The sequence below is a fragment of the Eupeodes corollae genome, chromosome 1, assembly GCF_945859685.1.
Source record: "Eupeodes corollae chromosome 1, idEupCoro1.1, whole genome shotgun sequence".
NCBI classification, from domain to species: Eukaryota; Metazoa; Arthropoda; class Insecta; order Diptera; family Syrphidae; genus Eupeodes; species Eupeodes corollae.
Genome location: NC_079147.1, coordinates 190,716,596 through 190,741,441, shown reverse-complemented (window position 1 = coordinate 190,741,441; position 24,846 = coordinate 190,716,596). Strand labels below are relative to the sequence as shown.

Below are 24,846 nucleotides of genomic sequence, written 5' to 3'. Positions count from 1 at the left end.
ATAGTGACGAATTAAAACATTTTGTCCTTTTAATTTATTTGAAATATTGCGTTTTGGTAATATGACGGATATCGAACTAGTATGGACTTTCAAAATTCCTGAAGCCATCTTCCAGAGGCCATTTCGAACATGTTCACATATTATTTAAAGACTGCCTTTAAAGATTTTACTTCTATAAGCACCTATTCTCTTATTTCTCCTAACGTACAAGAATGTAGTCATCTTACATCAATTGATTTTTCAATTTTTAAGGACAACTATACATGACAATATTTTAAAGCCAAATGAATGTTTCAGTATTATGTAAAAGTCAACATAGAGTTGTGAAAAAAGATCTACAATTAATAATTTCTAATTTTTGTTGGGATGCATTCGAAAACACTTTCAACTCGATTGTATCTTTAATAAGGCGTCTTACTGAAAAAAGCTATGAAATTCTTCTTGACAAATTGAGTTTAATTTTTGTTTTTATATGATAAGCGCACACTCAACAGGACAACACTACCCTTTTTATTTAGACCCAGTGTGAGCACTAGGAAAGGGAGAGAGGGGTTGAAAGGATGTGTCCTGAATATTGCAATGGCTGGGAAACACAGAGTGTGGCAAGGCATTCCACATTCGCTTAGGACGGCTAAAGAACGAGTCTCTTTACTTGACAGTACGACCAAAGTTGACGGTAAAAGAGGGTGAGACAAGAAACATTTCGACAACGTTTAAGCGACTTAAGTGATCTAGTGATGTTAATATCAACATTCAATGTAAATGCTCTTCGTTCAATTCTGTCCAAGGAGATAAAATAAGGTGCAGGAGCACCAGTCCAGATATGGAAGTTATACTCAAGCTTTGGACGTATGCATCGCCTTAGAAACCCCAAACATCTTGCAGAATTTTTGGGGACATCGCGTATGTGATCACTCCACAAAAGGTGGTTGGTGATACACATACCTAGAATATCGAGATGTTCAGTCTCGACGATGCAAGTTCAATCTAAGAATAATGCCAAAGGGGTATATCTCGCTTTAAAGATACAAGACAGCATTGCATTTTCGAAGCATTAAATTCAACGAGGTTTCTCATTCCCCATTGTACAATGATGTTTAGGCCGGAATTTAATGAGCTTATCATATTTTGACGTTGCACTGCCACATCAGAAGAAGATGGATGTGAATCTGAAAACGAATATGAAAAGCTAAGAGTACAATCGTCAGCGAATCAATGTATTGGATTAGAAGTTGCAGACAGGAGATTATTAATAAAAATGAGAAAGAGTGTTGGAGATAGAACAGAGCCCTGGGGCACACCAGCATTTATTTTGTGTTTTTTAGACTTAAATCTATGCAATACAACTTTTATTGAACGATTCGAAAGGTAATTACTAATCTAATGAAGAAGGGATTCATGAAAACGGAAAGCCCGCATCAAATGCTTTTGAAATATCAAGTCCAATAACCTTACTTTTTCTAAAATGGTGTTCCATTGTTCGGTGAGATGAACCATAAGATCACCAGTCGACCTATTGCTACGAAAGCCAATTCTGGTATACCTCAAGGGAGTCACCTTGGTCCATTGATGCTTAATTTATTTATTAATGATATGTCTTCTGTTTTAAAGAATCCTATGTATGCAGATGATGGTAAAATATTTTGATCTATTAGCTCCGTGAAGGATTGTAAGGGACTACAAGAAGATCTAAATCAATTTTGGGAATGGTCCAAAAAAAATCGTTTAATTTTGAATACTAACAAATGTAAAACAATGTGTATTTCATGGAGTCGTAATATAATTAATTATGGCGTCAAGTTTAAAGAGATAATCCAGGGCTTCCGACCTTGGTGTTGTTTTAGACTCAAAAGTCTGGTCACAGAGAGTACTTTCAATTCTGCTTATCCACTTGTCCACTTATTCTTGGTCAATTGAACTTTAATCTCAGTTTGGCTAACTTATACAAATTTTAACAGTGCTCCTAATCATTTAATCGTGAAAACTAAATGTCATCTCAAATCTGCAAGCTTTAAGTAAAATTATGATAGTTTAAAGTTTAGATTCAATAACTTAACGTTAGAATTTAACGTGTTTTACAAATCTAAACATAAAATAAATCGTATGGTGGTTTTGAATCCTAGTCTATCAAAAGCATTTCGTCGCAGTATTCTCTCTTCGACTCTTCAGTTAGTGAGTGAGAAAATTATTAATTAAATAAAAATCAACTTTTGTTAATGTTGCTTTCAAAAGTGTAGATTGAAAGTCTGTATCCTAGGTGAAGTTTTTTTTTTGTGGGGTTATGTTAAGTCCCATGTCAACACGGAAAAGCCCGAGATGATTGAAACTTTACAAGAGAATATTCTGCATTTTATTGTTGACATACAAAACCCAATTAAAGAAAAAAGTAATCGAAAATTAGACTTTTCGGCCAAAATTTAGTCAAGCCAATCATTTTCAAACATAATGGCAAACCCTTGTCTTGATTTGTTTCCATAACTTTAACATATTGGCGTTTTATTTTGTTTTGAAAACCGCACGCTTAAAAGCAACACAATCTGCATATAAAAATAACATAATAATCTTATTCTTGAACTTAGTGAATTAATAATTCAAAATAATTGTATTGTCTTATTGAACTTCCCCAAAGATTTTATTGATATCGACTTCAAATAATTTTGTTTTACATATAATTACATCAAAAGATTTAGGACTTTTAAAATAAAATACAAAACTAGGTACGGCATGAAATTGCTTCGGCATTAAAAGAGTCGGTTTGAGGATAATATACCTAAAATTTTAAAATTTAAATGCCATTTGATTACTTAAAAAAATCATTGATTTTTTAACTTTTGCTTGTGTTAACTATGTATCCATGTATATGGTAAGTATCGCATTCGTAAAATATTTCGTAATAGAGATTTTAAACATTACGATGTATTAGAAAATTCGAAGAAAAGCGGGTGCTTTTATGTCGTCTATTTATCTGTCTGTCCTCACCCTTACAGAGAGTTTTAAGCAGATTCGAGGTAAAAGTTTTTTCATTTTTTTTAAGACTGAAAATATCAGTCTCCATGTAAATTTGTTGGCCAAGAATCGAACATTCGAATTTTTTCAAAAACCAACCGATAGATTTTTATTAAATTTTCTTAAAATGTTTTTTCCTAAATAAAAAAAAAATGCTCCAGAAGGGTACCGCCCATAGAAGCGATTTTGAGTTTTTAAGTTTTCTCAAGAATTAATGGACAGTTTTCAACATAACAACATTAATTAAAAATAAACGCTGTAACGATTTTCGGAAAAAAAAATTAATAAAACGAATTTGTGTTTTTGAAAACAACTTATTTAAAAGCAAATTTTTAAAAATTTGAAAGTGTATGCATTATTTGTAAAAAATGTCTGAATGCAGGAGAAAGTTCGTACGATCCAGTCGTGCATTTCATATGTTTTTGAAAACAGTAAGCGCTGTTTTTTTATATAATTCTTTTTCAATTTTAATAAACAGATATTTTTTGTATGAAACTAAACAAACACATTAATATAAATTTGATTTAGTAAAAAAAATGTTGAACCGTTATCGAGATAAAAATATAAAAAAACTGTTTGACATTCCTGATCATCAAATATTATCAAGAAAATAATAAAAGCCTGGGCAGAAAAGAAAAACTACGGAAATTTGTTCATGAGTTCTTGACATTTATTTTTTATAAAAATCATATACAAAAATGTATGGGGACTATTATTATTTTTAATCTTAAAAAAAATAAAAAAAAACTCCTTACGCAAATCTGCTTATAAGCTTAACTTCAAAGCTTGAACTCAATCGGCCATTTAGATAGACACACGGGCGGAATAGCAGGACTGACTTCTTTACCATCGTATCGTATTGTTATGTTTGATTAAAATCTCAAGTTCAAAATGTTTTACGAATGGAAAACATGTTATAATCTTCTTATAGTTGGCAAGTAATAAGTGATCTTAGGTTGACCCCAAATTTCTCTAGAACCAATAACGCTTTCGACTTCAATCGAATTTTATAATACTCATTGTGGCGTAATACTACTAAATTGTAATTTCGAAGTTCAAAGCATATCACCAAAGGCTTTTTTTAATAAATCAAAAGAACTGAAAAAAAATGTTTGATACCTTAAATATTTTGCCATAAAAAAAAACGAAATTAAATTCAACATAATTGTATGCAAACAACTTTTCTAACATCTGGTAACTTTTTAATAACATCGAAGTGACAGTTTTTTACAGAAAATAAAAACCTGCAAAACTTGAATATCTTCGCAACTATTGTTTTTTTTATTTATTAAATTTTCCAACTGTCCTTTTTTTTAAAATAAAAATCTATAAAAACTACTACACAAAGTTAGTAAGAACTGGTGTTCGGTTCAAATCTCTCGAGAGTTAATTCAACATTGTCTTATTTTATACAACATTTGTTGCTAACGTAAGATAATGTTCAAAGAATAATACAATCTGTGTTTTTTTTATAAGAAATATAAACTACAAATACAAACTACTAAAATTGCATAAAATTGGGTGTCTTCTTAGAATCTCGGATACAAAACAAGAATGAAAATAGAAAACACGAAAACCTAAACAACAAACCTAAACAGCGAACATGACTGATTTCATACAAATTTTATAATTTAAAAAAATGTCGTTATTTCAATTGATAAAAAGCTACCACACAGTACAAATAAACTTCAAACTAACAAATAAAATAGTCTTTAAATGAATATCAAAAAATGATTTTCTTTACAACTCTTAGCTCATAAAATATCGAATTAAAAAGTATGAAATTTTGTCATGAGTCATCGTAATCATAAAGTTTAGTAATAATCAGACCAATAGGTCAAAGAGTTAAGTAACATTTTTACCTTTAAACTTTTATGAAACTATAATAAAAACTGTTTGACAAAATTTCTAAAGATCAAACTAATTTTTTGTATTCCATGACACAACATTTCTTAATTTTATACCTCTATTGTAAAAGGTCGTAATGGACAGATAAACAATTTTATTAAGACTGCAGCAAGACTCTTCATCTGTCGGTTAATTCTTAAAAAAATGTCCAATATCAGTTAAGCAATAAAACTACTTGAGCCCAATAAGTGATAAAATTATCACCCTCGAGTATCGTAAATTTCAATTTCAACTATTTCGACGATAAAGTCTATAACCATTATTTTCGATTGTAGGTCACTGAATTTCCCTTAAATACAGTAATTTTCTCTCAAACTACAACCATTCCAAGTGCAACCTTCATCAGTGTTAGAACTTCTAGGAGTACATTTTCAACAGAAAAAAACTTTCAATCTAAATTTCAAATCGTGTCTTACATTTTTAAAAAATGAATTATTTCATCGGAATAACTTTGCTCTTGACAGCAAATTTGATGTTAGTCGATCTTGCATCAATTGAAAACCGAGTACCCGATATTGTCAGCTTGTTACCTTTACCAACAATGCCTCCAGTTGTAAGCAGTATTTTCCCCGGCACTAGTAATTGGTGTGGAATCGGTGTTAGCCCACCCACCGCATTAACAGCTATGGGACCACTCAATGCAACTGATAGTTGCTGCCTTGCTCATCAACAATGCGAAGAAGTGATCGAACCAATTGGAACTTTGCATACACTTGAAAATCCATCATTAATTAAAAAGTATTTAAAAAAACCTATCAACATAAAAGAATCAGTATTTAACATTAATCATTTTTATTGAATTTATAGATTCAGCTGCCAATGTGAAGAAGACCTTCTTAATTGCCTCAAGGAAACCAACGATACACCTTCGAATATTTTTGGAGAAGCTTATTTCGGTCTTGTGGACAAATGCTTTGCCGAAGAACATCCAGTAGTTGAATGTGTTGAATATCAATCGGGACCATTGGGAGCTGGCAAAAGGTGTGTTAATTATAAATTTAACGAAACCCAACCAAAAATGTATCAATACTTTGATGTTCCATATTACTCATTTGCTTTGGGTTAAAATCAATTTTTGTATTGTAAATTAATGTTCTTCTGATGAAGTAACAGACATAAATAAATATTTTCATTATATTAAATGCAGAAGTGTTTTTCTCTTTGAATAGGAAATTTATACTATAGGTAAGTTAAGGTATGGTTTGATTAATTAAACTCTTAATAAGAAACCGAAACATGAATCCAGTCGTTTTTAAGGACTCATGTTTCCGAGAATAACAATTTTTTTCATATAGCTTCTCAGAATAATTAAATAAGAGATATCATTAATTTTTATTATACATTATGTAATTTTCACATGAACATTTTTTTCTGTTTTAAAACAAAATAATTGTTCCATATTTAAAAAAAACTAATTTATTTATTTATCAAAAATCAAATCAAAAATATGGTGACGCAGAGGATTTAAAAAAAAAAAAAACAAAGCAACTAGGATAAATAAAGTATTCGAGGAAAGTTAAAAATAATCTATTAAATATTGAAAAAGACTTAAAAACACCTATATTTGCCCAAATATTTACTTCTATACGTTTCTTGTTTAAAGGCTAATCAAATTAGTGAGAACATTATTTTTCACTGATTTTTAGTGAAAAATCGTGTTGATAAGTATGATTTTTTTCTTTTTTGTGAAAAAAAACAACTTGTTAACGGTGGTTAAATTTTAAGGGCCGATTTTTGTGGGTGCGTTCGTTTTTCACTCTTAAATTATCGTTAGCTCAAGTACGGCAATTCTGCTTATCATCGAATCCACTGAGGTGAAAATGTGCCTCATCACTGAAGATTTTTTTTTTTCGAAAACCCTGTTGCCATTTACAACGCGACGCTTAAAATTGTCAAGAGACTTTAATTCTTGGGTAAATTGTACGCGTAGCGTGATAGTTAGTGCGTTGGAGTGTCATTATGCAAGTGCACATTTCAAACAGACCTGGTTTGCTCAAATTTTTGCACTATTCTTCCGATTGTACGAACATATGGATTTAATTAACCAAAAAAGCTACGAAGTGCAAAGTACTCTTTTTGATTTGAACGAAAATTTTATAACTTCCCATCCCGTCTGTCGGTTTGTCTTCCTTAAAAGCTTGTAACTTTTAGTGTTGGGTTAAAAAAGTTGTTAGTTGAATTATTCTTAAAAATTTAAAAACTACCAAAAATATTTTTCAAATAAAGAAATAGTTTAGTTTGAAAATTTAGTTTTGTTAAATAGATTTTTAGTCGAAAGATTTTGTTTACCAATTTTAGTAGCATTTCATAGATTTTTACAAATTGGATAAATGAAAATAATTTGAGAGATATCAAGAACCGATCATCAATTTTTACTGAATTTGCGTACTATTTTTAGATATTATTTTTTATGAAAAAACGGGCATTTGGATTTTTTTTTTTAAATAAACTCCTGAATATCGAAAACATTATTTTCTGTGAAATAAAAATAAATTGAAGACAATATTTTTAATTTTTTGAAAAGCTCTTTGAATCGAAACTAGGTTTTTAACAAGTATTAGTACCGTTTTTTGTTAGGTTTTTATTTTTTGTAAAAAAAACTGTGAATTATATTTTTCTCAAAATTTTACTGAATATTGACAGCAATAATTTTTAAAAGACAAAAGTAGTGTAAAGGCAATATCTCAAAGTTTTGAAGATATTTTAGTGGAAAATCAATATTTACCAACGTTTATTATTTATTTTTTTTAGGTTTTTATTTTTTATAAAAAAAATAGAATTGACAGATTTTTACCAGATGTTAAAAACGTTGTTTTTCGTTTCACAAAATTGTTTTGGAGATAAAATCATTTTGTATTCGTAAAATTTTCGTGGTGACAAATTTTTTTTCAGTTTTTTTGATTTATAAAAAAACGATGATTGGATTTCTTCAAAAAATATACGTTTTTGGTTCGTAAGATATTTAGGGTTTACCAAAATGTTAACCTTTTTTTAAACTGGTATGGTAAAAAAAACACCCTCACAATTTTCTTAGGAGCCCTTTCTGCATTTTTCTACATTATCTGTATAACAAAATGTATTTGAAGTCGATATCTTTTCTGGTTCTTGAGTTTTCTAAAAATCTTTTATTTCGACTCTACGTGCCTTGAAACTTGGAGAAATGTCAACATTTTCAATTTGACAAATCGCACCCATTACAATAACTTACTATGGGAATTTAATAAGTCTAAATAACTTAAATGCGTTGCTCGATTCTGTATCATTTCATGGTTTAATTTGAATTATTCTGAAATTGAGAATTGAAATGCAGAACAAAACTTCATGCATAGGTTCATATTCAAAATCGGCCCTAAAATTGTAACCACTCTTTAAAAGTCTTTTGGTGACGAAAAAAAAAAATACCGTTTCATAACTTCCAACAAATTTTAGAATACGAATTTTGAAAATTCTCAACCACTGAAGTCTTCCGTATCTCAAAAACCATCGACTTCTCGCTTGCTTTCATGATAGCATAATCGAAAGTGCAGAAAGGACTTTTACTTAAGTTCATTGAGAATTTTTTTTATCATATCGAAAACATAACAAACCAAATAAATTGTTGATCATCAAATATTATTTAGACGGTTGCTTGGTCAAAAAAGAAATTACTGAAATCGGTTCAATCGTTCTTGACAAAATTTCAAAACAATAAAAAAGGTTTTAAGGAGGTTGCTGTGATGGAGCAATGCAAACATATGTTTTTATTAAAAGAATTGAGAAAATTTCAATTTTACAGATATTTTTAGTCTTACAAAATTAATATAAAACCTTAAAAAAAAAACTTAAGATCCACGTTTGAACTTAATCGACCCAGTGGTTTGAGCTATAAGGGCGGGACAGACGAAAGGTATCGGGGACCCATTTTTATCGATTAAAATCTCAAATACAAATTTTTTACGAAGCAGAACTTGCCATAGATTAGGTTAGATTAAAACGGCTGTCCATGATGGAATCGGACACACTTAGGCCAGTTTAATGGCCCATTGTGATACCACATGAATCTTGAGGCTTCCTCCTAAGCTCAATGGAACCAGTTTGAGTCCCTTACGAAACGTGAGAGGCTTATTATGCTAATATAATTTAGATCGTTAAAGAAGAATTCTCTTAGGTAATTCTTGCGTTTTTGAGCTAGAGCAGGGCATGTACAGAGAAGATGAAGAACTGTTTCCTCCTCTTCTTTGTCCATACAGGTTCTGCAAAAGCTATTTGTGAATACGCCTAGCCGAGTGGCTTGCTTTCCTTTTAGACAGTGTCCTGTCTAAATCGGTTTTGTGTGGGTAAACATATAGTCCACACTGATCAGCCCAAAGTATTAGTCTGTCTAAGGCATTTTCTAAAAGTTCTTTTAAGGTGTTAAGATGCTTTGCTGAAACCGCTAAACAACGTCGTCCGCATAGGCGATCACTCTGTAACTCTCCGCATCCAGACTGGTTAGGATTTCATTCACCACTAGGTTCCATAGGAGAGCCGATAGAATACACCTTGCGTTTTTCCTCTAATAATGAATCGTCTGCTAGAAGAGTTGTATAGTTTTGAGTAAAGTATTCTGCTAGTCAGCATTAAATGAATTGACTCTCCAAGCAAACTCTCTATGTTTAGAGATGTTAGTGCAGAAATGATTGCAGATGTGTCCACGTTGTTAAAGGCACCTTCGATGGCAAGGAAAAGCAACCATAGTGAACTCTTTATGATGGAGGGAATATTTGATGGTGCGTACTAAGTTGTATAACGCCGTTTCAACCGATTTACCTTAACCGTAGGCATGTTTAGACAAAGACAGAAGTCTTGTATCAACACTTGCCATAAATTGATATCAATCAATCTTGCTAAGATATTAAGAAGAAATGATGATAGACTTATAGGTCGTAAATCTTTAGGATTGACTTCGAGAATTTACCTGCTTTGGGTATATAAGCAACTTTAACTTCTCTCCATGCCGATATAATATGGACCGGGTTGATAGAACTAGCCATACAGTTCTAATATGTTGCAAGAAAAAATGAGGGTTTTTCTTTTATTATACGAATTATAAATATCTTATATATTTTTCACCCCGAAAAATTTACCAACCAAAAATCATATGAACTCCAGAAGAATTTTGTAACAAAGAATAACGTTTTTGACGTTCTGGAAAATTTTCATAAAATTGTAATCTACGTTTGTTTTACAAAACAATTTAAACCTAAAATAATAAAAACACTAATTGTTGGTAAAAAACAATTTTCGATCTAAATACCATGACTAAAATTAAAGAGATCAAAAACGTTGTTTTTTATACAAAATAATGTTAAACGTTCGTTGAAAATTTCAAAAAACCTAGCTGTCAGTTTTTTAAGAATCTACAAGAAATACTACGCAAAATATCTCGAGAATAATTTTATTCAATATTATTTAATTCTATGCAAAATCTTGTTTTTAACTCAAGATAATAATCTTAAAAATATTCACCCTGTATGTTTTTATTAGAAATAAAAACTTTACAAATATTTTGCTTAAGTTTATAAAAAAATGTTTTTGATTAAAAACGTTAGGAGAAAAAGCAGACCATTAAATCAAAATTATTTAATCATATGAAAAGTATTGTTTCTCACTTTTAGTTATTGTTCTAGAAATATTCTAGTAACAACTTTTTTTTACAAAACACGTTTTTGACTTAAATATTGTGAGATTAAAAAACAATATTAACTTCAAATTCACACAAAGTATTGATAGACGGGTACGGATGGGATGTTATCAGTGTGGTCGCATCCCAGGCTCTTTTGACCAAATTGAAACATACAAATGTCTCACTCGTTTTTATTCAGGTGTAGAAAACGTTGAAAACGATTAAGTTACTTCAACAATCTGCCTTTAAAAATTAATTTAATATGAATTGAGTTTTTAAAATATAAAACAAGAATGTTTAACACCTTTATTCATGGCTTTCAAGCATCTCCTCAAGGAGAACTGTAATTTTATGCGAAATGAGAATACAGAAATTCAATAACCTTTAAATTTAAATTCAGAAATAGGGGACTCTTTTGCACAGAAGGGTTTCTAGCAAAGGTACGGCTCAAGGCGTTTTTATGTCTTTACTCCTCTGGAACCTGGTAGTTAGTCTTGTCTGGATAAGGAGGCTTTTAGAGTTTCATAGAAACATCGTGATATTCTAAAAGAACTCCAAAAAAATCCTTCTAGGCTAGCTGATCGGTGTGGATTAGGTGTTAAGCTCGCAATACCAATTTAGTTCTACTCGCTTTGACATTTTTAGATATACGGAGCAGACCAAAAACTGAAAGTCTTGTTATTTGCCTCAGAGCTTTATAAAAACAGCTTTGTCCACTCTGTAGTTCTAAAGCATATGGCATCAACTCCCAACTGCAATAGAAATTTCCAGATTTTTGCAGAAGCTGTGTGGACGAAGAAGAAACATTTCTCCACTTCTGTACATGCCCTGCTCAAGCTCAAAAGTGCAAGGCCTACCTAGAAGAAATCTTCTATAACGATCTAAACGGTATCAAATATATATAGATTGAACACAGAACTCTTTATACATAGAAAATACTTGGTCAATATTAACTACAAAATATTTACTTAATCTCACTACGCCACAATTTCACAATGGTTAAAATGGCTTGAACTACGAAAATGCATGCATTACCCTTGCTCAAGTTTTACCTTAATTTTTATACCCATATAAAACTTTGACTGATAAGGAACGAAAAGCAACCTTAATGTCGGTCAGCACAATGCATTTCACCGTCACAGCTGAAAACCAAACTCAAAAGTTCACTTATATGTCGTCACCGTCGTCGTCTTATCTTAGTAAATAATCTTCCGACAATAATTCATTGCCACACCGAATTAACCGGCGCGCGGCTACGGGCGGTGTGTTTAAGTATCAATTAAAAACAAAATCATGATCTTTCACTTCTCAGAGTCTTCTCATTACTATTCTTATCTCCTATTAGTCTCTGAATCTTAATTTCTAGGTCAGAATTCTGCCCTTAAATACTTAATAATTTTCGCACTCACTTAGTATATCAATCGCGACTCAAAACAGTCACAACAATTAGCTGTTTGCTCCAGTTTTAATCATCACTCAGTTCTCTCAAGCTATCAACTTCATCAACAACACTGCATCAGAATGAAAACTAGTTTGAATTATTTTATTCCCATTCTAATCATAATCACTAATGTCTTGATGGTGACAGCATTTCAAGATGAAGCAATATTCGAAGAGGAAGATATTTATAATCGAGCTCTTCCTCCACTTCCTTATTCTGGAATGACAGTTCCTGGCACTAAATGGTGTGGTCCTGGCAATACATCAGCAAACTATGATGATTTGGGAAGATTCCGTGAAACGGATAAGTGTTGTCGAGCACACGATCACTGTCCCGAGACAATCGAATCTGGCAGTACAAAATATTCACTGTTCAATCCGGACATGTTTCCAAGGTTTGTAATTCGATATTTATACCATCTCAAAATGTAAATATTTTTATAAATCACATATTTTTTAAAATATTTTCAGAATGAAATGTGAATGTGAACAAGAATTTCTAAATTGTCTACAAAATGTCAATGATTTTGCCTCAAGTACAGTGGGTCGGGCATATTTTGGTGCAAGAAGTATATGCTTTAAATATGCTTCGCCAATAATTCACTGCACACAATATATGGAAGGGACATTTAGCAGAAGATGCATAAAATATAAGTTCAATGTGGAAAAACCTCACAAGTGGCAATTTTTCGATGTTCCATATTACACGGCTAAAAAATAGAATTGAATAAAAAAGAGAAATTTCGGGCTTCCAAATTGTTATTTTTTTCCTAACTATATGAAATTTGTATCACAGTGTAAGTGTAATAGTGAACTTATTATCAATCTTCTATTTTCGATATCATTCCTATCTTTAATCGTTTAATTTTTAAGATTCATTTAATTCACGAAAATCAAAAAGGTCATCTTAAGTATTTGAGAAGTGCGATAGTTTTGAAAACTCTGAAAAATTCCGTAAAGCTTTCTACTAAGATTGAAAATGTACAAATCGAAATTGTAAGAACTTTCACGAACCAGCTTGTATCTTTAGCAGAAGAAAAAACTGATATCGATTCAAACCTTAAGATTCTTGAAAAAAACGTTGCCGTTTACAACAATTGCAAAGAACTAGATCCTGTCCAAATGCTTTCCTTAAAGCGAAATTCGGAGATATACAACATTATACAAAAGCAAAAGGCTGAGGCCGGTGATAAGGCTTGTGATGCCCGTAAATGTCTAGAAAATTTTGAACGAGCCTGTGATTCGGTAAATGGCGATGATATTTATCGATTGAAGTCAATTCGACGTTACGTTTAATGAGAACAAATAGGGACCAGGCCTTAGCGCCAAAAATGCGATGGCGACTTTACGAGTAGATGCCAGAGAGAGGTCTTTAATACTTCGCAAGAGTTTTTATCCGTTTGAATTCAGCGCCTGTGTCGTTGTCTGAATTTTTAGCGATGGCCTACGTAGACAAAGTCCCTAACTACCTTAAAGTTATAGCTGTGCAAGGTGACGTTTTGTCCAAGATGTCGTCGTTCAATGTCCTTTTTTGGTGATACCTTAAAATTGGTCTTGCCCTCATTGGTCATTAATCCCATCTTCACCGCTTCCGTCGGAATACTCAAAGACACGCCACTGACATCAGAAATCGCATGAAAGTACATTGACTTGTCTTGAAAATTTTTTGATATCAAATGTATCAGTGATATTTTTTCCAACCTTGATAGAGCAGCCTGCATTCCCAATGATCATTCTGCACAAACGCTTAAGATTGACGGGAACGCCAAAACTGCGGCATTCTGTCAGATTAGAAGTTCCCGAGTTTCTTTCCAAGATCTGCCGTAATCTGAATATAAACGGTGGTCTTTCCTGGTCTGAGGCCACACTGAAATGGAACTATAAGGTTATTGAGGAAAGAAAGCAAAATTTGATGTTGAGGGACAGAGTGTTTCCTTTCTTGAGTGTTGGGAAACCTGTGCTTAGATTCAATTGGCCGCGACCATATTTCTCAGATGAGTTATTGCGGTCATTGCATTGCTGGTTTTTCCGTAACGATGCCGTAAGTTCTAGCACATTTGTTGGGCTTCAGTTTAAAGGCTATCTTCAGTTCAGCGAGGTTGGGTAGGCGGAATTGATGAATTGCCTAGGTTGCGTGGTTCTATTTCCCTTACAATTCAAATCTACATCTCTGTTATTAAATTTCGAGAAGTCGTCTTTCCATATTCTGAGTATAGACTGTGATTTTACTACGATGTTCTCCTGATCGTCTTAACAGGGTTCGGTTCGTGGCTAGTACCTCTTGGATGTTTTTGTTTACCTTTTGGTTAAATACAATACCTGTTTTGACATTCTTCAATATTTTAGAAGCCGGGGCTTCACTTTAATATTCTACTGGTAGAGCTAGCGAGCAGCTCTTATCCTTCTGTGCATTTCAGGGGCGCATCTCTGATGGGTGCAAGACAATGTTGCCACTGGTCGGTCGATCGGAAAGGGATATGACAGTCTCTTGCAATTCTAGCCATCTAGCGTCAAATCTTCTCACGGTACGCCCTTGTTTTGGCTTGGATCGGGATATCTGTAGCTGCACCTTTGGTACAATGAGGTAGAGGTCCGAGTAAATGTTTGCCCCTCGGAATGTTTGAACATCCTGTGCACTAGAGAAGTGTTTTGTGTCGATCACGATGTGGTAATTTTGGCTGATAGTTAATTGATCAGCAAGTTTCCATGTCCCTTTGTAGATATGGGGATGTGTGAACCATACGTCTGAACCCCAAAGTGAAATCGATTAGCTTGAACTATTTGTGGGTCTCCTAAGACAATTCCATCGCACTTTTTGGATGGCGGTTTTTTCTGCCGTGCAGCAGTTTATGGCTTCCGTAAACTGTTAGGCTGTATGTGGTCTATTAAGGGACCTAACATTCCACGTACAGTTCCAAAGTTCGATGTCTTTATATCGCTTGATTGATGTCGAATGTCAGTAAATCCATCAGTATTCGGGACTTGTTGGTGCTTCGCAATTAGGATATTTGTATAAAACAAAACAACCCATAACCTGGAGGGGGCAAGATCCTTAGTACGAGGGTCATTTTAAAAGTCCGTGCGAAAATAAAAACTGCTTAATTTGTTTGGAAAAAACCTTTTTTATTTTTCAACGTAGTCTCCATTCAGGCTTATACACTTTGTCCAACGCTGCTTTAGTTTGTTGATCCCTTCCGAATAATAGGATTTGTCCAAGTCTGTAAAGTAGTCATTGGTTTCTGCAATCACCTCCTCGTTTGAATATAATTTTTTTTATCTCCAGCAATTTCTTCATATGTAGTACCCGTGCCATGATGGTTAGTGCGTTGGACTGTCATGCAAGGGGTCTTGGGTGTAATCCCTGCCTGTGCCACCTTAATTTAAAAAAAAAAAATATTTTCGTTGGAACTGCCTCTTGCGAGGAATTGACAAATCCTTCAAGAATAAATCTTGTCATGAAAAAGTACTTTCTCAAAATTAGCCGTTCGGATTCGGCCTAAAACTGTAGGTCCCTTCCATTCCTAACAACAGTACTCGCACACAGGAATGGTTGAGAGTTGTAAGTCACTAGGCCCTGGACCGTTGCGCCACCCAATTTAATTTTTAATGGTTTTACCCTTTTTTCAGATAGTCGATGATAGTCGCCATAAACTTCCCAGCCGACGTCCAGAACGTTCAGAGTCTGTTGTGCTCATATAGCCACTCCGAAAATTTTGAAACCACTTGTAAACTGTTCTACTAGAAGGGGCGCAGTCTCTATAATGTATATCAAGCTTCTGTTTAGTCTCCTGAGGAGTTTTACCTTTCATAAAGTAATGATTAACCAACACACGAAATTCTTTTTCGTTAATTTTTTTGACTTCTTCAATTCAAAGGAATGTCAAACACAAACCAATAGACCGACTTGGTGTGGTCTTTCAAGACATGCTACTAACTGTAAATAACCTCGATATGCATCAGTAGTGCCATCTGTCTGACTTTGCACGGACTTTTCAAACGACATTCGTTTATCTCAAAGGACAGGGAAGCGGGATAGACGGCTTCTTATAGGCCATGGGTCCAAATATGTAGCAGAAGTCCCATAAGGACTACTAAGTAGTTCAACCTTACACGAACTGTAGACGCCAACGTTGATTCCATCTCCGAAATTCGTCCGCTGCCATGCCTTAGTGGAAAAACTGTCACCCCCTCTATCGTTTGCTGCCCCCAACAACTTTCCACTGGGGTTAGAATTCAATCTCCAGTTGAGATACTATAGGCACCCGATGTTCACCACGGGGAGCTAAGAGTAGGAGTTGATAGACAGAGGTAATTTTTGAGAAAAAACCTCTGGACGCTTGTGTCCCCTTGAATTCACATGGCTACCATTTGAACATCCATTCTACTACTGGTTTTCCCCTTGCCAGTTTTCAAGGTTCTATTTTTAAAAATTAATAAAAACTAAAATAATATTATTAATAATAATATTCATTGCAAGAATATTGAGAAATATTACACCCTACCGACTTATGTAGCAGTAACGTATTCAAAAGTAAGTACTTCAAATGATGGAGCGACAGTGAAAGTTGGTTAGATTTTAAATTGGATTACAAAAAGACAAAGTTTATGTTGCCATCGTTGTCAAACGTCAAGCAATAGATAGATAATAACTTTGCAGAAGTAAAAAGAAAATATTAGACTTATTTAAAGTCTAAGAAATATAACTCAAAAACGAATAAATCTAAAAGCAACCTGAACAAAAACAAAAATCGTGAAAAACTTTTCCAACAATTAAGATCTCCTGTTGAAGAGAAGTTAAAATTTTCATTCTTCTCGTTTTCTGCGACCTTTTTTTGAAATTGAAATATCATCTTAAAAATTTTGTGACAATTTATCTCATAACTTTGGTGACCCTTAACCTCAAAAGTATGTAATGTAAAGAAGACGACTCGAGCTCGAAAACAAGGGAACCAAAAAAGTAAAAACAATGTAAATGTTTCCAAATGGTTCAGGATCACAAATCTTTTCCATGTCGTAAATTCCCTGTTCATTTGCGTTCTATCCCTGTTTTTCTTTTAAGAATTCAATCCCTTCCTTCTCTTTCTATCTCGTTATTTCGTCATTAGTAGAAGGAGAAAAAGAATTTAATTTTTTAGTCTTTTATTATTATTTTGTCTTTTCTAAACTAACTAAATCGAAAAGAACACGCGAAGGAGAAAATTTTGTGTGCCATTGTAAATTAAAGAGAGCAAGGACAATAAAAAGGATTCGTAATAAAACTCATCCAGCCATTGCAACGAAGTATAAATTTTATTTCCATTTTCTGTTCTGTTCCAAAACGTAACTTCATAAGTTTTTTTTTGTTATTTGTGTTGGTTTTAATTTCCAAAAATAGAAGTTAATTCAAAAACCACCATACCCACAGCACAACCATCATACCATCACATCACCATCATCAAAAAGAGAAGGATTCGTTTTCAAGGATTACATATTTTCCGTACAACTTGCATAAAATTGTTTTCTTTTTTCGTATAAAGCATTGACGGTGTTGGAATTCGGTAGCGTTAGTAACTTGTTCCTAATTCTCATTCTTCCTATGGCACCTTTAAAACAGGATTACCCATCATTCGAATACCGAAGTGCCATCACACATCCAACCACTTCCATTTCCATTACCCACGGACTGCGTCATCCTTAGCATGGCATCCTTCTGCGCCTTCTCTAGCCTTAATTGGGAGAATTAAAAAGAAGCAAACAGTAAATTATCCTTATACACCCCCATTTCCTTGAATTTTACCGTAGGAAGAACTTTTAACATTTTATCATCTTCTTGGTTGCGTCGCTTTGGCCTGAACGTGGTGGCGGAGAGGAGGTGGCTGCGCCGAGGAGACACACAAGTGGGATTTTGTTTTATCTTGAGAATTTTTGGTATTCATACTCAAGAAAGAAGGAGCTGCTTTAGCTCCTTGTTCACCTCGTTCAACATGTAAGAATGTATATGACCAGGACCGCCAACCACCCGCCATCAAGGAAAGAGTTACAAGGACCATGAAAATCAATTATGAATGACCACCGAAAATTGTTGTCATTGCGGGGGGTGGTTGGCTTTGGACTAGAAACACTATACTATAATGACATTCGGTTAGTTGGTAGGATGCTTTGAGTACATACCGTTTATGCAAAGATAATAATGGTTATAATGATGATGGTGATGACGATGATGATGAGATGATGATAACCTCCATTTTCGTGGATAGACTTCGAGGTCAGATTTATTAAATTCTGAATTTAATGAGTAAATTTCAACAAACCGCTTTAGATGGTTGTTGGAGCGATGTACTAAGACGACTTGGAATGTGAATTGAAGAAATTTTAAATTTACTTTGCTTTAAGGTCAAGGTATGTTTTATAAATTTGTTTAAATAGTTAGCAGAGTTGGTTACAGAGATATTTACAATTAAAGCATTTTATGTAAAATACAAAATATTTCATTGCGTTGAAATAATATCGATGGCAATAATGTCCATGGGACCTTCAATGTGGACGCAACTTTGCTGCGTTGGAAAAGAATGTTACAATATCACCTATAGATATTCTAGGGGCAAGTGTACATGAGTTAAGTTGGTAAGCTTTTCACAATGAAAATATACAAAATTGAACCAAAGTAACGCTGTCTATTCTGAAGCATGACTTTTCTTGGTCAACCCCCTCTACTTTTAATGTTGGCCCTTGCGCCTGAATAACAGTCTTAGCGAAACTAACTGTAATGGGGAACTGAAGCCATTTGAATTGGAGAAGTAAGCCCGGAGAAATCATTAGGACCCTTTTCAACGACGGCAGTCGGTTGATATATTAGAACTAATAATGTTTCGCCCAAGTTGTGTGACACAAAGTCTTGTACCGTTATATAATCGAGGGGCATCTAAATTTATGAATAACATTCCTGTAAAAATAAAGTAAAATAGGTGGCGCAATAGTCCGTAGAAAACTAGAGCCTAGTGACTTACAACTCTCAACCATTCCTGTGTGCGAGTTATTGCAGGACTGGAGGGGACCTAGAGTATTTATGCCAAATCTGAACGGCTAATTTGAGATAGTACTTTTCATGACACGAGTTACTCTTGGAGAATTTGTCAATTAATGGCAAGGGGCAGTACCCGTGAACAAAAACATAAAGTGGCACAGGCAGCATTGCTGGCAATCCTAATTTCAATTGCAACTTATGTAAGGGCAAACCGGAAAGCTTAAGTGATTTAAACTTTTTTGGCTATGGAGTGCTCTGTTCTGATACTTCATCAAATATGTTTGGATTTATTTTCAAAACAATATCGGTTTTTGGTGCTGAAATCGCAATTTGACGGAGAAATTGATCGTCATGTATGTATGTATCTCCTATTTTTAGGCAACGATGATAGGTGCAAAAGCTGGAAGCACCTAATGATATGCTACTAATTAGTGTTTCAAAAAAATTATTTATTTAATGAAATATTCTACCGTAGTAAAAAGTATATCAAAACTCTATCCAGCCTTGCGTATACTTTCACACAAAAAGTAATGTCATAATATTGCTCCGTTGCGACGTGAAGGATGGACAAAGAAACAAGCAAATTGACTTTCTAATTTTATTATCAGTATTTAAGGTGAAAGATGCAGCATTTCTAAAGTTCTGTGGATTAAGCGGCCATTTTGTTTTTGTGACATCTGTCAAATCTTTTGTTTATTTCAAATCATCCTTGCAAGTTACACAATTGAACAGCACTTTCAAATGATAAAACTTTATTATCAAAATGAGTGTTCGTTAACACAAACGTCGCGCGGTTTAGTTAAAAACACCCGTACGTTCACTGAACGCAAGATCGGCAGAGAACATCGCTGTGGTCCGTGAAAGTGTACATTAGAACCCGAGGCAGTCTATTCCTCGCAGTGCACAAGAACTCGACCTTTCACAGACTTCAGCATGACAAATTTGCTTCGGGACCCGTTCAAGACCCTGAACCAGACAACGCCGCCGTTTTTTCGCTGACTGGGCTTCGAACCGTTTGAAAGAAAAATCATCTTTTAGATGAATGGCTGTGTTAACAAGCAAAATTGCAGTATATCAGACGACACCAACCCACACCGAGTTTCACCAGGTTATAAAGCATCCTCAAAAAGTTATGTTTTGGGTGGGTTTCGGTCCAGCCGCGGCGGCGGTGTAATTTGTCCGTCCTTTTTTGAAAACTACGTCATTGAGGCTGTCAGGTCAACAGCGAGCGCTACATAGCAATGATGACTAATTTCGTATGGCCTAAGGGAACCATGTGGTTCCAGCAGGACGGCACTATGTGCCACACAGCAAACGCAACAACAGAAATTGTCAATCTACAGCTTAAAGACGATGTACAAAGAAAAAATCAGTGACTTCGTGTTGCTCTTGAAGAGTTTATGGATTAGTAAGTTTTTAACGATCTTGATAAGGTGGTATGAACAGTTTAGAATATCACCCAAGGAAGACGACCGAAAGCAAATCAAAATAACTTCCTATTGGAAGTTAAAAATTTGTGTTGTATAGATTCAATTCTTTGAGAGTGAGAATTCGTAAGACCAACGCGTAATGAAACCAGGTTATGAATTAACCTGGTTAATGAGCTGATTCATGCAGACTGTTAGTTGGGGAAGGAAGTACTCGCAGTTATTACTTTGAATTGGTGAATGTTATAAATTGGCGTTAAGCAACGATGAGTTGTAAAACACTTTGTCACACCAAGTATGAAATGAGTAAAGATCGTTTTGGAGTAATATATCGTATGTAAGAATCACATGGATAAAAATAGTCTTCACTATTCTTATGTCATCAATGAATCGTCATTAGTATTAATAAAGTCGTTAATAGTTAAGACAATAATATCAAAAGACCAAGATGGCTCCCTTCATTAACTCTAGAGTTTGCAAAAATGCGATCGGACTGGCTATTAAAACTACAAGGAAATTATGACTTTCTTGTATTTTTAATGGAATTGTTGTTGTTTTTTAATAATAGATGAAACGACGAAATTTTAACCAGGCTTTTGGTTCAAAGTAACATAACATTGAAAAGAGGTTTTCTGTTTACAAAATGACTTGAGCAAAAGCATGTTAATGCTCACAGAGGTAGTTTCTTATAATCTTAGACAATGAACAAAATAGTCGATTTGATAAATTCCTTCTTTTCAGACATAAGCCTAGACCTAAACAAACTATCTGTTTATACAATTTCCAGGTATCAAGAATATAAAAAATACGAATGACATATATTTATTTCAAACTCTATAAAAGGATTCCTATAAATCTCCGAAACAGGAATCTGAGGAAATTGACCCATTCAAGATTGTAAACAACATCAAATCTGACTGATAACTTGGTAACACTTCTGGAATACATTTTAAAAGTATATAACCCAATTTGTTTCGGTATACAAAGTGGCAGTTCGTTTAAAAATCGCCCAAATAAAGTGTTCAAGCTATTAAGATATTTTTATTCTAGAGTAAGAGTTAATCCGACCAAGAACCACACTAGGCTTAAGAAGAATAATTTTAGATAGAAAACACAGACAATTAGATGTCAAATTAAAAAATGTATACTGTTGAATCTGAATTTCCAAGAAAATAGTATAGCAATTTTAAGTGAATCACAAGTCACATAACCCTTATTATTTTAAAGAATAAGTCATAAAGAATTGGAACAATTTTTACTTGTTTTTGATGTCATACGAGTACATGTCAATTAAATACAAAAAATGTAAGTAAAAAAATAAAAAGCTTCGAAAATCATGCTTAAATGTCTTATAAATATAACAATTCTGCAAGATGTTAGAAAAATATTGGGGAGACATTCCAAAATTTTCAAAACGATTATCATTAACGATATCATCAACAATTTGCTTTAAGTAACTTTGTCACTATCGTCTCGTCTATCATTTTTAGTACAAGATAAGATAAATGTGAAAATAAACTCAACAAATGATAATGCTTCTTCGATAACTTGAAAATGTTATTAACCTTGGTTTTTGTCTGGATAGTTATGAAAATTTGCAACAAATAGCTTTTTACGAAACTTACCAACTATTTTGCGGTGTTTATTCTTATTGTTACAGTTTTTATTTTTTGCCAACGATGTATCTATAATTTCAACATGTAAGTTATTTACATATGTCTGAAACTTTTTTGTATAATGTGCTTCGTGCAAGAACATTGGTACTCTCAGCCTCTCAAAGTTTTAATAGTCACAGAAAACCGTATGGCAAATTCATTATTTCCAATATCTTTATAAAGGCCTCTTTTAAAAAACTTTGAACAAAACTAAAATGGTTTAAATTATTTGCCGACAAGTTAGAAATAAAAAACGAAAATGCTTACACATAGGTTAAATGAGATAGAGTGTCTGATTTATCTCTTAACTATCTCCATAACGGTATTCAGATGATACCTATTTAGCTATCGTGCAAACGCTATAGTTTTTACGATATCACTTTGACGAGTATCGTCTAACGTGAAGTGAGACTATCGTCAAAACACTATCGTTAAACTATAATCGTTTTACGGAATGACTCCCCTGGATTTTTATGTACGCACTTTAAAATGTTGCAGGAACCGCAAAATTGAAAAATCAAGCTAACTCTCTCCTTTAATTTGTACATTGCTTATTTCATGTCAACATTATTATCGGCACCAGTTCTACAACAAGTACTTAAATCGGTATAAACTCATTTCTTCATACCAGTACTTATCAATTTGGGACCGAGTATAAAGTAGGACTCTATTCTAAGGAACTACTCAAAACAAGGTCAAATCTTGTTACTGTATCATTTAAAGTATTCGAATCGGTACTAAATTCTTTCTTCCCAAAACCTATAAGTTTCAATATTTATTAATACCGCAAAATATGCTTAATAATGGAATCAGAGCAATACAGTTTATTCAATTTGGTAACCTTTCGACTTCTGTTTTTTAAATTCTATAATTCCGTTTTCTCTGCTAGGCATTAATGGTTGAAAATCATTGGTAGCGACAATTTGTTCAAAGATTTTTAAAATATTTAAAAAGCCACTTAAATTTCAAAATCAGAATAAGACAGTTTTGTTTAGACAAGTTTAAAGTTTAAGTTTTTTTTTTCTGTAATGAACATTTAAAAATTTATGATTAGACTTTTGACAAATTAATGCAATGATTTTTTATTTCAAAATATTTTTTGAATTATTCAGGATACTTTCTGTGTTCCACATTTTTCAGGGAATGTTGAACAACATTTTTGAAAAATTTGTCTTACGTACAAAAGTAAGTAAAATTTCCAAAGTTAGATATCGGGATCACTGATTAAGTCTGCTTGAAATGTCGTAATTTTAGAATTAGTCTTAAAAAAAATATTTTTCTAGAAAATTTTGAACTTCTCGACTTTTCGCTTTTTAATTTTTCAGAATTTATTTAAAAAGTGAAAAGTAAAAATGTTTCACTGATTTGAAATACAACTTTGTAATTTGAATGGACAATCTTAGATTGTGAATCAATATATCCTTGGGTAAACATTTTTAAATCAATGTTTGAAAAATTTTGTGCCCAGCAAATGGTGTTAGAGAGAAATTTATCAATGCTTATATTCGACATTCTATTACGGTTGCTTTGCTTATTCTTTAAATAGATGTACTACCGTGATATTGGGCTCCATCATTCTCAGCCCATTGTAGTGTTCACAAAAGTTGTTGCAAGGGACTAAAACTAATAATCCTTTGGCTATTGAATTGTAGTTTATGTCTAATTTTAAGCAATAACTTGTTTTCGTTAACCGAAAACTCTCTTCTGTCGAAAAATCATTTTCGGTATCGAAGTTTATTTTTAGTTTCACTACTCTTTGGTCACTAATTTTAAGTTTTTCGCTTTATTGACAACAGTTTTTCGAAAGATACCTTGCTTTGCTATGAACTATCGAATTCCATCCAAGCAGCCCAGGATTTACCCTTAGGCCAACCAGGCCCTGACCTGGGCCATCACGAAAAAGGGACCATAAAAGTAAGTAGAAGCAACTGAATCTTTATTACTCATAAAATTAAAATGGATAATAGATTTTAACAAATCTTCAAATTAAGGTACTCATGGAAATGTAGATGACGTTCCATCTGGATCGGACAGTATGATAAACAATGGAAAATCGGGAAATGAAACGAATGAAATAAAAGAGCTGATGAAAATACAAATCCTGACCCTGGAGTAAGTTTTCCGCTGATGATATTGAATATTGGATCGTCTCTGGACCTAGCAAGTGCAATAATCATGATGGTCCTTTTTTGCCAATCGTCTTATTTTATTGGTAAAAAAGCAAATGGCGAAAACTATCAACGTGAATGGATTTTGTATTACATCTCAAAAGGAGTATTGTTCTGCTTTTATTGTAAGCTATTTCCTGATTTCAGTAGACCAGGAATAACTTTAATAAATCGTGAAGGTTTTTCTGATTGCAAAAATGTGAATTTAATAAATAATCATGAAAAATCGAGTTCTCATTAAGAAGCGATGATGAAGAACTGTGTATGAGGAATTGATTGAAATAATGGCTCAAAAGGGCTCGTTAGGAAATCATTAAACAGATACAAATTTCTGGGTATTTTAGCTCGTCTGTAGATTCTACGCCAGATTTGTCTCATGTGGATCAATTGAGTATTTTTAGGCGGTATGTTTGAAGATGGCCTGCCTATTGAACACTTCTTAACGTTTTTGGTTATGTCCGGTCAGTATAAAGGGATGCAACAGCAAATTCTACTGACAAATCTACATGCAGTCTATGTATGTCTATGAATTTTTTTCTGTCGTACACTCGTTTTACAATTCTTTTTCTGCATCAACTAGTAGATGGCAAAAAAT

The 24,846-nt window shown here is 33.3% G+C and overlaps 3 protein-coding genes across 5 annotated transcripts in view; 2 read left to right on the top strand and 1 right to left on the bottom strand.

The window, feature by feature from the left end:
• Positions 1-24,846, bottom strand: part of LOC129939081 (proton-coupled zinc antiporter SLC30A2) — a 222,710-nt gene that overhangs the window by 1,460 nt on the left and 196,404 nt on the right. The window lies entirely within an intron of this gene.
• On the top strand, positions 5,225-6,056 carry LOC129939082 (phospholipase A2-like). Its single transcript, XM_056046952.1, has 2 exons — positions 5,225-5,652; positions 5,722-6,056. The coding sequence occupies exons 1-2, from the start codon at positions 5,342-5,344 to the stop codon at positions 5,978-5,980; spliced, it is 570 nt and encodes a 189-aa protein (XP_055902927.1). The 5' UTR covers positions 5,225-5,341; the 3' UTR covers positions 5,981-6,056.
• On the top strand, positions 11,971-12,754 carry LOC129939083 (phospholipase A2-like). The gene is made up of 2 exons (XM_056046953.1): positions 11,971-12,393; positions 12,470-12,754. Exons 1-2 carry the CDS (start codon positions 12,080-12,082, stop codon positions 12,717-12,719), a joined length of 564 nt encoding a protein of 187 aa, XP_055902928.1. The 5' UTR covers positions 11,971-12,079; the 3' UTR covers positions 12,720-12,754.

Bases quoted from the DNA above. Each gene is read 5' to 3' on its own strand.
- LOC129939082 (XM_056046952.1), top strand. From the start codon at position 5,342: ATGAATTATTTCATCGGAATAACTTTGCTCTTGACAGCAAATTTGATG. The intron at 5,653-5,721 runs GTATTTAAAAAA...TTGAATTTATAG, and splicing joins AATCCATCATTAATTAAAAA to ATTCAGCTGCCAATGTGAAG.
- LOC129939083 (XM_056046953.1), top strand. From the start codon at position 12,080: ATGAAAACTAGTTTGAATTATTTTATTCCCATTCTAATCATAATCACT. The intron at 12,394-12,469 runs GTTTGTAATTCG...AAATATTTTCAG, and splicing joins AATCCGGACATGTTTCCAAG to AATGAAATGTGAATGTGAAC.